This window comes from Somniosus microcephalus, chromosome 4, assembly GCF_052327205.1.
Source record: "Somniosus microcephalus isolate GS21.2 chromosome 4, FLI_Smic_1.0, whole genome shotgun sequence".
In the NCBI taxonomy this organism is placed as follows: Eukaryota; Metazoa; Chordata; class Chondrichthyes; order Squaliformes; family Somniosidae; genus Somniosus; species Somniosus microcephalus.
This window is the reverse complement of record NC_140990.1, coordinates 317336110-317352182: the sequence shown is the minus strand read 5'-3', so window position 1 is coordinate 317352182 and position 16073 is coordinate 317336110. Positions and strand designations below refer to the sequence as shown.

The 16073-nt window shown below is 46.8% G+C and overlaps 1 protein-coding gene across 3 annotated transcripts in view; it reads right to left on the bottom strand.

The window, feature by feature from the left end:
* Positions 1-454: 454 nt before the first annotated feature.
* The window catches only part of cfap65 (cilia and flagella associated protein 65), a 217141-nt gene continuing 201522 nt past the window's right edge, over positions 455-16073 (bottom strand). For 2 of the 3 annotated variants that reach the window (XM_085986795.1, XM_085986797.1), the window contains one exon: positions 455-1029. In XM_085986795.1, the coding sequence (XP_085842921.1) occupies positions 864-1029 (166 nt within the window). In that variant the 3' untranslated portion in view covers positions 455-863. Of the gene's footprint in view, positions 1030-10002; positions 10087-16073 lie in introns of all 3 variants that reach the window. The other variant, XM_085986796.1, reaches the window with a different exon arrangement.

Here is a 16073-nt window from a genome sequence, read left to right as displayed (position 1 = left end):
GGAATTCTCTACCACAGAAGGCAGTAGAGGCCAATTCATTAAATATATTCAAGAAGGAGTTGGATATATTTCTTAAGGCTAAAGGGATCCAGGGGTATGGGGAGAAAGCAGGGACCGGGTACTGAAATTGGATGATCAGCCATGATCGCATTGAATGGCGGAGCAGGCTCGAGGGGCCGAATGGCCTACTCCTGCTCCTATCTTCTATGTTTCTATGGTTACACCCTACTCAAGAGTGAGAGGAGCCTCCCCAGCTACGAGAGCAGCATTCAAGTCATGAGCTGACTCGGGCTCTGTGGAAAATGGTTGAGAGAACGAGTTTTGGTATGAAATGCATCAGGAGATGATATCAATGTAAAAGCTGCATAACGTTTCCTACCAAGGGACCAAGAGAAAGTGTCCTTAGAATAAAATAGTTCCTGAGGCGTAAGATAGAAACAGTACAAACAAAAAATGAACTTAAATATAATCACTTTCAATTTTTTTTACTTATATAATTAATGACACTGTTGTGACATCCTCTTTAATAACAAATATTGGGATGTTCAGCAAAATCTAGTCGTTAAATCCATCCTTTACATGAGCGCCACTCAACCCAAAATATGCAAAGCTGCAGCCAGGCTAATCTTACCAATTGTTTGCATTTTAATTCTGTAAATATTTTTGCTAACTCTATTAAATAACAAATGTAATTTATTCCAGTAAATTCTTCAAAGTTCCAGGATTGTCCCTTTCTCTTTTTTTCTCTCCAGTTCGGCTCATTGATGGTCTTGCTTTACCCAAGGTTTGGCCCAATCCCAGAGAAGCGCCTTCTTGCTGAGGGTTTAGCACCTCTCAAGTGGAAAAGGCATCTGTTCGAACTGTTAGATGGTGCGGTTGCTGGTACCACTGGCGGTCAGTGGGATGTAGGCTTTATGGAGGTATTTGGGATGCAGCCAGTTCTTCCTTGGAATCCCGTCTTGAGATACAGATATCAGACCCATGGCTGCAACAGATGCCGGCCTCTGGATGTCAGACAAACTTGAAAATCTGGTGAACAAGCAAGGGGAAAAGAAAAAAAAAATTACAATTAAAAAATCGATAGTCGGGAAAGTGACAGATCAGCTATGATCTCATTGAATGGCAGAACAGGTTGGAGGGGCTGAATGGCCTACTCCTGTTCCTATGAGACCTGGTTTATTTTCATCCTGTCCCCGCTCTCTCTCATTTGGTCCCTGAATTTCTTTCCCCCTGCAGATGGGAAGCTCCCTTCCTGCCCACCCTCCCCAACCCCCCATGGTTGAGCAATGCTCAGGCCAAGGGAAGGGTCTGAATCTGGGGCCCTTAGAACCAATTTTTTATGCACTGCACAAGTTAGCGTCTGCATGGTGCCGACACAAATTCAGCTTCCGGACGGCTGCAGAGGCCTTTGGCTTCTGCCCAGCCATTAACCGTTGTCAATCATCACTCTCTTCATAGAGAGATACAGCACAGAAGGAGGCCATTCAGCCCATCATGCCTGTGTCGGCTCTCTGAAAGAGCTATCCAATTAGTTCCACTCCCCTCACACCCCCTGCTCTTTCCCCAAAGTCCCACAATTTTCTCCCCTTAAGCATATATCCAATTCCCCTTTGAAAGTTATTATTGAATCTACTTCCACTACCCTTTCAGGCAGTGCGTTTCAGATCATAACAACTCGCCCTGTAAAATAAAACTCTCCTCATCTCACCTCCGGTTCTTTTGCCAATTACCTTAAATCTGTGTCCTCTGGTTTCTCTGCTCAAAGAAGAACAATCCCAGCTTCTCTACTCCCTCCACGTTACTGAAGTCTTTCATCCCTGGTACCATTCGAGTAAATCTCTGCACCCTCTCCAAGGCTTTGACATCCTTTCTAAATGTCCACACAGCATTAAAACTTAAATCTTTGAAAGTGGCAAGCAAGGGGTACAGTAGCATAGTGGTCATGTTACTAGACTAGTAATCCAATGGCCTGGACTGATAATCTGGAGATTAAATTCCGAGTTCAAATCCCACCACGGCAGCTGGGGAATTTAAATTCAGTTAATTAAATAAATCTGGAATAAAAAGCTAGTATCAGTAATGGAGACTATGAAACTACAGGATTGTTGTAAAGGCCCATCTGGCTCACTAATGTCCTTACCTGGACTGCCTATGTGTGACTCCAGACCCACAGTAATGTAATTGACTCTTAACTGGCCTTTGAAATGGCCCAGCAAGCCACTCAGTTGTACCAAACACTGCTGACAGAGTCAGCACTGTGGGAGTGCATTCACCACAAGGACTGCAGTGGTTCAAACATAGAATATAGGAGATAGGAGCAGGAGTAGGCCATTCGGCCCTTCGAGCCTGCTCCGCCATTCAATGAGATCATGGCTGATCATCCAAATTCAGTACCCTGTCCCTGCCTTCTCCCCATATCCCTTGATCCTTTTAGCCTCAAGAAATATATCCAACTCTTTCTTGAATATATTTAATGAACTGGCCTCCACCGCCCTCTGTGGCAGAGAATTCCACAGGTTCACCACTCTCTGGGTGAAGAAATTCCTCCTCATTTCAGTCCTAAATGGCTTACCCCTTATCTTTAGACTATGACCCCTGGTTCTGGACTCCCCGGCCATCAGAAACATCCTTCCTGCATCTAGTCTGTCCAGACCTGACAGAATTTTATAGGTTTCGATGAGATCCCCTCTCAATCTTCTAAACTCCAGTGAGTATAAGCCCAATCGACACAATCTCTCCTCATACGTCATTCCTGCCATCCCAGGTATCAGCCTGGTGAATCTTCGCTGCACTCCCTCCATGGCAAGAACGTCCTTCCTCAGGTAAGGTGACCAAAACTGCACACAATACTCAAGGTGTGGTCTCACCAAGGCCCTGCACAACTGTAGCAAGACATCCTTGTTCCTGTACTCGAACCCTCTTGCTACGAAGGCCAACATACCATTTGCCTTCTTAACCGCCTTGCTGCACCTGCATGCTTACCTTCAGCGACTGGTGCACAAGGACACCCAGGTCTCTTTGCACTTCCCCTTCTCCCAATCTATTGCCATTCAAATAATAATCTGCCTTCCTGTTTTTGCCACCAAAGTGGATAACCTCACATTTATCCACATTATAGTGCATTTGCCATGTTTCTGCCCAATCACCCAACCTGTCCAAATCGTACTGGAGTTTCACGACATCCTCCTCACAGCTTACCCTCCCCACCCAGCTTTGTGTCGTCTGCAAATTTGGAGATATTACATCCAATTCCCTCATCCAGATCATTAATATATATTGTGAACAGCTGGGGTCCTAGGACCGATCCTTGTGGTACCCCACTAGTCACTGCCTGCCACTCGGAAAACGACCCGCTCAAGAAGGCGGCTTACCTTCTCGAGGGCAATTAGGGATGGGCAATAAATGCCAGCGATGCCCACATCTCGTGAATGAATAAGGGAAGAAAAAGTTTAGAAGGCTGTAAATGAAGCATATGAGATACTTGGCTTTATAAATAGAGGCATAGAGCCTCAGCTGGGGTATTGTCTCCAATTCTGGGCACCACACTTTAGAAAAGATGTCTCAAGGCCTTGGAGAGGGCGCAGAGGTGATTTACCAGAATGGTAATAGGGATAAGGGACTTCTGTTATGTGGAGAGACCAGAGAAGCTGGGATTGTTCTCCTTAGAGCAAAGTAGGTTCAGGGGAGATTTTATAGAGGTGTTCATAATTATGAGGGGTTTTGATAGAGTAGATAGAGAGAAACTGTTTCCACTGGAAGGAAGGTCGGTAATCAGAGGACACAGATTTAAGATAATTAGCAAAAAAGCTGATGGAGAGATGAGGAGAATTTCTTTTTGCATCAAGTTGTTGTGAGCTGAAATGCGCTGCCTGAAAGGGTGGTGGAAGCAGATTCAATTGTAACTTTCAGAAGGGAATTGGATATATAATTAAAACGGAAAAAACTGCAGGGCTACGGGGAAAGATCAGGGGGTGGGGAGTGGGACTAATTGGATAGCTCTACCAGAGAGCAGGCGCCTGCACGATGGGGCGAATGACCCCCTTCTGTGCTGTACGATTCTATTCTATGATTCTACCAACAGAAAGGAATGATGATTGGCATGGATGGTTGATCAGCAAGAGATGAAAGAGCTCTTGTGGACAGGGCAAAAGTTGACTGTTGACTGTGGTGAATGACTTTTTTAATGGCGCTTCCTTCAAGAACATTCAGCGAGGAAAGCTGGAAGCAGATTCAATAGTAACACTCAAAAGGGTATTGGAGAAATACTTCAAGAGAAAAAAAATTACAGGGCTATGGGGAAAGAGCAGGGGAGCGGAATTAATTGAATAGCTCCACCAAAGAGCCGGCACTAGCTCAATGGACCAAATGGCGGCCTCCTGTGCTGTATCAGTAGATGATTCTATGAATACGAATATGAAAATTGGTGAACTTGCATGCAATATTTGCCAGATGACATGCCATCACAATGCTCTTTTCCACTCCTGTAATTTCTTAAGAGAAGAAAATGTGGTTAATTACGGTCTGGCTTTTTATTTATAACATAAACGGGGCACAATTGTTGGATAAGATCCCTAATAATTATGGCCTGCTAGTCGCTGATCTTAGCAAGGTTGATGATTTGAGGTGAGGGGAACTTGGCTGAATAAAACTGGGCACTCCTAGCCTAGATCGTACAATAGATTCAGGTGAAGGAGACTCTCGTGGGGGTCAAACCTCCAGAATACCAAGCCCACCATCCCCCCGTTGGATAGTTTCTCTAATGAAGGTCCAGATGAGCTCAAATGAAATATTAATGTCTTTTTTTTTGACATTTCCCCTTCCTGAGGTTTTCAAGATGATGAGAGGTTTTGATAGCGTAGATAGAGAAAATCTATTCCCCCTGGTGAGAGGGTCAATAACCAGAGGTCAGAGATTCAAAATCATTGGCGACAGATCTAAAGGGGAGATGAGGAGACATTTTTTCACTCAGAGTTGTCGGGATCTGGAATGCTCCACCTGAAAAGCTGGCGGAAGCTGATCATTTTAAAAGGGAGTTGGACAGGTGCTTGAGGATGAGGAACTTACAGGGTTACGGACAAAAAGCGGGGGTGGGACTGAGCACGACTGCTCGTTCAAAGAGCCAGCACAGGCACGACGGGCCGAATGGCCTCCTTCTGCGCTGTAAGTTTCTATGATTCTTCTTTCTCTTCAGCTTGTTCTGCACACCATGAAGCACAGTGTCATTTGGAGCAAGACTCACTTCATTTTGGTTCAAAAAAATACAACTTGTTTGAATGTATCTCGCCCTTGAAAAGTAAGCACAGCTCTAAAGGCTTACATGGGTTTGCGATCTCTCTCACTCTTTCCTGATCTATGTCTCCCAACTTTCCTCTGCTGCTGAGAGCTCTGCATGCCTTCATTGAGACACTGAGAAGATCTTCTCCCAGGCCTCCACCAATACTAGGGTTGCCCATCCTCCAGGATTGTCCTGGAGTCTCCAGGAGTTAAAGACTAATCTCCAGGACACTGCTCCCAGCAAAACCCACGAGAAAATTCATAGGGGTATTAAAAAAAATGTGTTTTAACATTTTTTTTGAATGCTTTGGGTTAGTTATAAAAGTATCTGAGATGGGGGGAAAAAAAGACTGCCTGAGAGTTGAGAATGGGTAATGAAGAGTCGGTTTGCTTTCCAATTGGCCGCGGGAATGGGGTGCACCAGAAGGATGGACATGTTGGGTGGCTAATGGCCGGAGTGTGGGGGCGGAGCAGTTGGAGGCAGGGGGCCATGTGATGGCACCTCCAAAAATATGTCCAACCATAGTTGGCAACTCTCACCAATACTGGTGTGTAGCCCCAGAGACTCTCCAAGTGAATTTTGTTTCTCCTTCCCCTTGTGAGAATTAACCTGATTTCCATTCTATGACTCCTGCAGATGACATGCTGAAGCTCAGTCTAAGCTCAAACACCCATCACGCCAACCATTGCCACATAGTATATTGGAGATCCAATACACGACTCCCTCGATGGCTCAACAGGTTTATCCAGTGAATAGCTGTGAGCTGCGGAGACTCAGAAGGTCTCAGGTTTGACCATTAGTCTGAGCAGAGTTAGCCAGGGTAGTGGTAGGATCTCTATAAACGTCAGCACCCCTTGGGTTAAGGAGGGAGGGGAAATTGGGCAATGTTCCTGATCTGGACAAGTCCAGCATCTCCAATTGGATACAAAGTAAAGCCTCAGGCCCAACCTCGAAAGAGCGGTCCTTACTGGCCAAGCAGAAAATTCCTCCAGATGTGTCCCAAGTTATTCGCGTATCCACTCTGAGTGAGATTGTCCATTTTGGTGACAACTCATTGCCAAATTAAATGGCCGTTCTGTGCTACGTAATCGAGCCAGAGCCTGCTGCGATGGGACTGTTCCACTGTTGGAACCAAAAGCAGCAAAGCGCTTTTGACTGCAATGGAACCGAATATCAGGGTTGCGTATAACAGGCGGCCAGTTTTGTGCCACCGCACGAGACTAATTTCTAGCCCTATGTCTTCCTGGACAAGATAGCACATAACAGGCGCCAGCAGGACTTGGCCAGGGGAGGGGAAGCACGCCTGCATGAGTCAGGAGTGCGATGGAATACTCTCCACTTGCCTGGATGAGTGCAGCTTCAACAACACTCAAGAAGCTCGACACCATCCAGGACATAGCAGCCCGCTTGATTGGCACCCCATCCACCACCTTAAACATTCACTCCCTCCACCACCGGCGTACCGCGGCTGCAGTGTGTACCATCTACAAGATGCACTGCAGGAACTTGCCAAGGCTTCTTCGGCAGCACCTCCCAAACCCGCGGCCTCTTCCACCTAGAAGGACAAGGGCAGCAGGCGCATGGGAACACCACCACCTCCAAGTTCCCCTCCAAGTCACACACCATCCTGACTTGGAAGTATATTGCCGATCCTTCATCGTCGCTGGGTCAAAATCCTGAAACTCCCTACCTAACAGGACTGTGGGAGCACCTTCACCACACGGACTGCAGCGGTTGAAGAAGGCGGCTCACCACCACCTTCTCGAGGGCAACTAGGGATGGGCAATAAATGCTGGCCTTGCCAGCGATGCACAGGTCCCATAAGCAAATTTTTAAAAAAAATCACTCCCCTTGAGGAGGCAGTGCTGGCAGTAATCTGGAGGGGTGTGGCAGCAGGCAGAGCAGGGGACATCTTGCCTAGAGGTATGTGGCCACTCCAGCTTCCTTACATATCCACAACATATATAGTTATTCCTCAGAGCATATGGAGCCTTAGTGACCTCCCTTATGCAAAAGTGCACAGAGGATTGTGATATGTGAGATATCCCCTGTGACTGCCTAAAAGGTTCCAGCAGCATAAAAATTAAGTGCTACTGTGACCTTGACTGCCACAGGCAATCCAGTCCTGGCCATGTTGAGACATCTGAGTCTTCCTCCCATGAGGCCACAGATCTCAGACGATCTCCTTGGTAAAGCGCAGCCTCTTCATGCACTGGTCTTGGGTCAGGTGAATGTAGGAGTAGTGCTCTCTGAAGACCATGGATGGATAGGGCCTCCTGCAGAAAGCCCTCCTGTCCCTCCCCGCCCTCTCTGCTCCAGCAGCTGGTGCTGCTCTGCCTGGCCTCATTGCCTCCTCCCATTCCTCCTCCAGACCAAGGGGAACACCTAGCAAGATCCCTATGAACAAGCACTCCCTTTCTCCTGGTGACTCCTATAAGGTGTCCAATAAGGTAGGGTAGCACAGCAGTCACTCTTTTTAGGTGAAGTCCTCAGAGAATTTCCAGATAAAATGTTGATAGAGCGTTAGTGAAGTCTTGAAAATGCGTCCCAGAAAGTCTCCCGATGTGTAACAAAAGTCCTCTTCAAATGCAGTGTAGTCAGTCAATTGCAATCAGCAAGTGAACATTGACAGTAGCGCACGCATTCCTCACCAACGGCTTCTTTACTCCTGTTCAGCTGGTCGCTGGTAGGAGAGGTGGACAATTGCAGCGCTAGCCAGCAAAATGTTGTGAGCATTCGGAACCAATTTAATTGCCAATCAGAGGCTTAATCATCCTCGGGGTGGCCGTTCCTAGCGCGCGCTTCAGGTCCTTTACCAAGATGGTGTCTTGCACTATACGCGGGCTAACCCAGCGCTGCAGCTCAAGACCTATCTTGGCCACCTCGGAGGCTCTTTTGCACTTAAATTACCGGCGTTACAGCCCCCTGGATTTTTTTAACCTTTTTTTTTACATTTGTTCCTCAGTCTCTTCCCTGAGAAGGGTTTTACTGGTAATTCCGGTAGAATAGCTGGGAAATCTGGCAATGTTTGCTATTCTGACTCTGGGTGCTCAAGGACTGCATCTTTCAGGAACTTGCACACACGTATCCTGGCAGCATTGTGACTTGGTCTAAGCGTTAAACAAAGCTTTACTCAACCGTTTTACAACATGGAGGTCTAGTTGTGTTCTTTACTAGTTCCTGTTAATGTCCTGCACAAGCTGGGCTCGTGCCCGAGTATTTATACTCTCCCTGGACAGCACCACCCATAGGCCGCTCAGTATTATTTCATAAGTCTTTCTTTCATGAATGACAAGGTTCATGTCACATTGTATGGTGAATGCCCGAGACCCGTGGGTTTAGAGTGGGTAGCTCCAGTTGGAGAGCTAGCACGGGCGCAGGGCCAAATGGCCTCCTTCTGAGTTTTGGTGATTCTGTGACCTATCAGTTGCACAAATAATATACATCTTACAGGAGATTGTAAACGCTAGAGATGTTACTTGTGAAGTAACTTCACTTACTTTGGGCTGGTGGGGTCCAATTCAATCTTACTGTCTGAAATCTCTTGTGTATTACTGTGATGCTCTTGTGTACTAAATTCAGAGAAAGCTAAAGATTACTGTTAAGTTTAATTAAAATATATCAGGTTATCCCTCAGATAGCTTATTATAGGACTAAGACATAGAGCTCAAGTCTGACCCGGGTTTGGTCTATGCTTAGTGGTGCAACAGTTGGAGAACTCCAATTGATCTCAGCGCTCCTGGGCTAAAAAGAAAAGTGGGAGAATAAAAATCTTGGCAGGATTCCCAGTGAAGGATTTTTGGAAGGATTCATTACCTGCTAAAAGGAGCAAAGTTTGGTTAAAAGATCCATTAGACTGACTATTCAAGAGGGCATGCAGACTGACTGGAAGGCTACAGATAAGGCAGCCTCGCGAGACTGTGGGTAACCGTCGTAAACACCAGGTGCTGTTTGGTAGCAACAGTCTGTGTAACCGTGGGCAAGAGAGACTGGAAAAATTACCGAGAGAGGTTATGATTGTCAGCAAGAACAATATTAAGAGACAGTTCATGGGACTGACCCGTGCTCAGTGCACGAGTCGGACCAGAAGAACGCAATGCAGGAAGTGGGTGGATTATTAACCTCCTACCAGGTAGGATGTCGGCGGTGAATTAACCTCTCAGTGTTCACGAGGCAGAAGAATCGACCATTCTGAGTTTCGAAGTTTATTGCCGATTTAAAGGTTGTTATGCATCTCTATCTGCAAACCTGTGCTGTTTTCATGTTAATAAAACCATTAGTTAGAAAAGTTTAAAGTCTTGGTTGATCTCATCTCTGATTAACCTAAAGAGTTAAGAGAGTAAAAACAAATGATCCTACACCAGTCTGGTCACTATCTGGGGAACCATGCCTGAAAGTGTTGACATCAGGCTCATATTGCAATAAGCAGCAACCTGCCATTTATGTAGCATGCCTCAAAGATGCCCAATAATGCTTTGCAGATCAGGGAATGAAATGGAAACTGAGTGGAAAGGAATACAAAAGAGGTGGAATGGGGCAGGGTAAAAAAAAAAAAAGGATTTTAAAAGCTGGGAAGAAGGGGCGGAGGTAGAGGCCATAGATCTTGGGTGGAATGAGATTTGGCGGAAAGATTTTGGGAGGCAGTAGGTAAGAGGAAGGGATTCTAGAGCGAAGGGGCAAGGCATTGAAAGTGAGGCAGTCAATGGCGGAATAAATAGGTTTCCTACCGACATTCACTGTCTTAGTCAGTGCTCATAGGTACTTCAGGACACCCCGTGTCAGTCAACTGTACCCCAGCAAATGGTCCACTCCTACAGGGGAGAAAATTGGGAATATATTTTTAAAATATCAGATTATTTGTTGTATGGAAATTGATGCTAATTGTTTGTTACGCTGTAAACTTTTAATGACATCATGTTGAGGAAGACCACCATTACAGGTCTGCTTTCACACTATTCTGAAATTTCAGTTGGCGTGCGTGTTTCCCAGGGCTCGGGAAACCCGGCAGTAAAAGGGAGTGCCGTTTTAACAGCACTCCCTTTGGGCCAGAAGGAGCATGAGAGCCCCCCTCCAGCAAGCCTTCGGCCACCCCTCTGCTGATCGCGGCTTCTCGCTACACCCTGCTGCGATGATAGACCTCCACCTCCATCACTGAAGACGGCTCCAAGCCGCGATTGTAGTCAACCTCCACCCCCACCTTCACAGTGCACGATCTCCAGCCGTCCCCCCTTCCAATTGCCTCTCTCTTCCTCTCCCCCCACCCCCCCCCCACACCCCAACCAGTCCACGATCTCCAGCCTCCCCGCTTCCTGATCGCCTCTCTCTTCCGTGATACCCCAAGCCCCGATCTCTGACCGATTGCCGTGGACCGTCCCCAACGATCCCCGGCTGCAACCTCCTGACGTCGGTTTTCCCGCCCGGCAGCCAGCCAGCCTGTCAATTTGGCCAGCTGCCGGACAGGAAACGGAAGGAAAAAATTATAATGAGGTCCTGCTGTTAATTTCGTCAGGACATCTGCGTCCCCATCCTCAACACCATCCCCAGTCGTTTTCGCCCTCTGCCGCACCCTCCCCATAAATATCGAGGCTCGTAAGTCAGTTTGTCCATGTCGGTCTCACCTTACCACTGTGGGGAAAGTGTCCTGTAAACTGCTTGAATTGTGTTCTCAAATAGGATTCCAGTAAACGTGGCTGCACAATGTGGAATCAGCAGTGGACAACAACAACTCGCATTTATATAGCACCTGTAACGTTCCAGGGCACTTCACAGGAGCGATTATCAAACAATATTTGACACCGAGCCACATAAGGAGATGTTAGGACAGGTGACCAAAAGCTTGGTCAAAGAGGTAGGTTTTAAGGGGCATCTTAAAGGAAAAGATAGAGAAGCGGAGAGGTTTAGGGAGGGAATTCCAGAGCTTAGGACCCAGGCAGCTGAAGGCGATGGAAATTGGAGTTGCGCAAGAGGCCAGAAGTGGGGGAGTGCAGAGATCTCGGAGGGTTGTAGGGTGGAAGAAGTTAATTAGATAAGGAGCGATGAAGCCATTGAGCGATTTGAAAGCAAGGATGAGAATTTTAAAATCAAGGCGCTGTCGGGCCAGGAGCCAATGTAGGTCAGCGAACACGGGGTGATGGGTGAACGAGACTTGGTGCGAATCAGAGTATGGGCAGCAGAGCTTTGGATGAGCTCAAGTTTATGGAGGGTGGAAACGGAGAGGCCAGCCAAGAGAACGTGGGAATAGTCAAGTCTAGAGGTAACAAAGGCATGGATGAGGGTTTCAGCAACAGATGAGCTGAGGCAGGGGCGGAGATGTAATTCGTTACGTAGGTGGAAGAAGGTGGTCTTGGTGATGGTGAAGTTGAATGCTGGGAAATGGCTGGGAAAATAACCCAAAGATGTTTATTTAAAGAGGATATTCCTCGTCAGTGATAAGACCGCTAACATTGAGGACTACGCCAAGGAATAGCTCATTAGTGGGACATAAATATGCCATGCCCTATCTGCTCCTGTGCAGGACCTTTGGGTAAAAGAAGATTGGAAGTTAGGGGAGTAAAATGTCGTTTTTGGTATGCCTATGTATCCGTGCTTCATTAACTTTGACATCTTCCAGAACATTTACATGACTATAGAAGTGATTGACACCAAAAAAAGGTGAACCTTTCAGACACATGTGTCAATTGAATGGAAAGGGGCTTTTCTTTTTGAATTTAGGGTATATAAAGAGAGCACTTAGCACACCTCTCATCAGATTTTGTCCTCGTTAGGTGTTTCTCTTTGTAGAAGATTCTTTTTGTTTGCTTCTGTGGTGATATTTAACTAATAGGTGTGAAAGGGTACTTTCACAAGCCCAAACCATATTCAGGACAGTGAGCAAGAGGTTATAAAAGTCAGACTGTACGGCTACACAGCCAGTCAGAGGCAGAGATAGGCGTGTCACTTAACTGCACAAGTGCCTTGAGATCGAGGAAGGTGAGAGTTAAGTCAGCTAGCAGGTACCGTCACTTGTTCGTAAGGTGGATTCAGCCGGAACAGAGGATGCGAGTGGAAGAGATAATCCCCCTCCATAAAGGGGTTCATCAACTCACGTTCCAGAAGCTAACACCACCATCCCAGAGGAGGAAGAGAATCAACTCGACCAAGCTGCTCATAAGGACATGGTCGTATAAGCTCTGGAAACGTTGCTAATCACCAGCACAAAAGACCCTAATCTACCCAATAGACTGGCTATCCAAAGCTGTTAATTTGTCAGCTGTCTAAGAAGTTTAAACCTGGATTAATCTCACCAATTTATATCAGTCGCAGGCACTGATCTCAACTATAATCTAACAGGCAGCGATCCTGTTAATGCTAAATTACACTGATATACTGAATTGCTTGTTATGCACTTTGTTAAGGAATTCTGTCCATTAATGTTTTGTTATTCAAATTGCTAGTTAACCTTGTCTATAACTACTTATATCTATTAATTATGTGTATGCTCAATGTTTTAATTTAAGTAGTAATAATTGTGGTTTCGAAGTCAATAAATAATTTTTAGCGCATGATTTGCTATCTTGACTTCTTAGATGTTTTGGTAAGAAAGGGTTAATTCATTCACTCAGTTGCTCATAGGTATCCTAATTGAGGGTTGGCAAAGTGAACTCGCATTCAATCCGAACTGGGTGATGTAAGTCAGTTCAGCGAGTCGACATAGACATCATTCACTCCTAAACCTAAACTGAGTGGTAAAACCCAGACTGCTTCTTAGTGCAGAGTGAAGTGAGGGGGTTAAGGATTCGTCTGGTTCCTTGGCATATATTTGTCGAGATATCGACCCCAGTGTTCTTACATTTATTGGGGGCTCGCGGCCAGGATCTGAATCTGCCCCCGACCCCGCCGAGATTTTAACATCAACATTAGGCTGGGATTAACCTTTTAACCGTACAATTTAAGCAACGCCTTATAAATTAACAAAGCATAACTGAGTGAATTGAATTCTTGCTGTGTAAATCATAGGTCCAGGTTCTTGAGGAATTTTGTGTGGCACTTGCTGAATAATTGATGCGTTAGTGAGGTCAGAATCTGTGGAGGGGGGGAGTAAAGGGTTTTGGTCACCTTATCGGAGGAAGGATGTTCATGCCATGGAGGGAGTGCAGCGAAGATTCACCAGGCTGATACCTGGGATGGCAGGAATGACGTATGAGGAGAGATTGGGTCGACTGGACTTATACTCGCTAGAGTTTAGAAGAATGAGAGGGGATCTCATTGAAACTTATAAAATTCTAACAGGACTAGACAGACTAGATGCAGGAAGGATGTTCCCGATGGTCGGGGAGTCCAGAACCAGGGGTCACAGTCTAAGGATAAGGGGTAAGCCATTTAGGACAGAGATGAGGAGGAGTTTCTTCACCCAGAGAGTGGTGAACCTGTGGAATTCTCTACCACAGAAGGCAGTAGAAGCCAATTCATTAAAATATATTCAAGAAGGAGTTGGATATATTTCTTAAGGCTAAAGGGTTCAAGGGATATGGGGAGAAAGCAGGGACAGGGTACTGAATTTGGATGACCAGCCATGATCTCATTGAATGGTGGAGCAGGCTCAAGGGGCCGAATGGCCTACTCCTGCTCCTATCTTCAATGTTTCTATGTTTCTATCATCGTTAGCAGCCTGCGGGGCTGCCTGAGAGCAAGGGCGGGGGGTGGGGGGGGGGGGGGAGAGAGCTCGGGGGGGGGAGTTTAGGGAGCCGCGGAAGCAAGAGTTAAAGCAGACGCAATTGTTGTGTCGGTACCTTTCTACCTAGACATAATTTAGGACTCAGAACTCAGAGATTCAAACATGAAGTGCTTTATTGGAAGGAAAGGAAGTTCTGGGAAGTTCCGAACAAAGAGAGCTAAACTTAACCGAGAGAATACCCAACCATTTATCTCCTGTGACAGCGCCACCACAGGTGGGAGGAGAACACACAATAGAACACACAATACATAACATTTCCTCCCCTCTTAAATGGAAGGTCCACATTATTCCTCAATAGGTAAGTTACTTTCAATACACTCAACCAACCTAGGGTAGAGGTAGACTGCCTCAAACCCTGATTTTACCCTGGGGTTTATTCTGCCCCAGTCTTGTGGGTAAGTCACTAAGCCTACAGATCCAAGCGTCTTGGAGGCCGCCGCTCTCTGACAGGATACCGGCGGTCATCGCTGGCTTCCACAGCAGTAGGCATTGACACAGGCCTAGATGGAGAAGGTGCCTGTGTCAGTTGAAAGTCAGGAGTTTGCACAGGTGGAACAGTCTCTGACTTCCTGTGTTGGAGAAGAGCACTGTGGCAAAGGATGCTGGTTTGCGGTATCATTCAGAAACAGTTCAGGCCAACCAGCCGTTGGAGCCTCTGTGGCTGTCTCTGCTCCTAGCAACAGTTGATCTGTGTGTCTTCTCCAGATGACGTCCTCAGCAGTCTCAACTGTGTAAGACACAGGGCCCGTCTGCGCGATCACTGTAGCAGGAACCCATTTCGGTCTAGTGTTGTAGTTTCGAGCTAGGATGTGCTCTCCCGGATGAAACCGTCTCTCCTTGGCTCTTTTCTCTCTTTTTTCAACTTGAGCTTGTTGTTGACGATGGACAACCTGCTCTGCCCTTGGAGGTTTGAGTAAGTCAAAACTTGTCCGCAACTGCCTCTTCATCATGAGCGAAGCAGGGGAAGTTTTGGTTGTGGCATGCGGCTCGTTCCTGTAGGACAACAGGAAGCTGTTCAGACGTTGGTGGATTGAGCCCTGACCTTGCGATGCCTTCAAGGCGTGCTTCAAAGTTTGCACGAACCTTTCTGCCTGGCCGTTAGTAGAGGGATGATAGGGCGCAGACCTGATGTGTTGGACACCATTCAAATGCAGGAAGGTTGCAAACTCCTGTGATACAAATTGTGGACCATTGTCACTTACGAGTTGTTCCGGTGAGCCATAACAGCTGAACATCTCACCAAGTTTCTCAATTGTTTTCTCTGCCGTGGTAGACCTCATCACAGCGACCTCCGGCCACTTGCTACGAGCGTCCACAACCACCATAAACATCTTCCCTTCGAAAGGACCGGCGAAGTCCACATGTACTCACTGCCACACTTCTGCAGGCCAATCCCAGGGGTGTAGGGTTGCCAGCTGTGGAACATTCCGGACCCTTTGACATGGGGAACATGTTTTGGCTTTCTCCTCAATATTCCCATCGAGACCTGGCCACCAGAAGTAGCTTCTTGCCATTTCCTTCATCCGAACCATCCCACTGTGGCCTGTATGAAGTTGTTGCAGTATAGGTTCCCTCAGAGGTGGCGGAATGATGACACGGCGTCCCCAAAGAAAACAACCTGCCTGGATGGAGAGCTCATTTCTTTTTGAAACGTAAGGTTTCAAACTAGGAGAATCTCCTATCGCTCTCCCTCGAATGACATCGTCCATTACCTCAGACAGGACTGGATCGTTGCGGGTGTACCTTCGTACCTGAACTGCAGTGACAGGTGCTCCCTCCACTTGTCTAAAGTGGAAGATGTCTATCTGACGAGGCTCTGGGGGAGTAACAGGCAAGGGTGGCCTCGAGAGACCGTCTGCGTTGCCGTGCAAGTCTGATTTGCAATATTTGATGTCGTATGTGTGTCCTGACAACAGTAAAGCCCACCTTTGCATCCTGCTTGCAGCGAGAGACGGAATTCCGGTGTGGGGCCCGAAGATTGAAGTCAATGGACGGTGGTCTGTCAGGAGTGTGAACCTTCTCCCAAACAGGTACTGATGAAATTTTCGAATTCCAAAAACGATTCCCAAGGCCTCGCGCTCGATC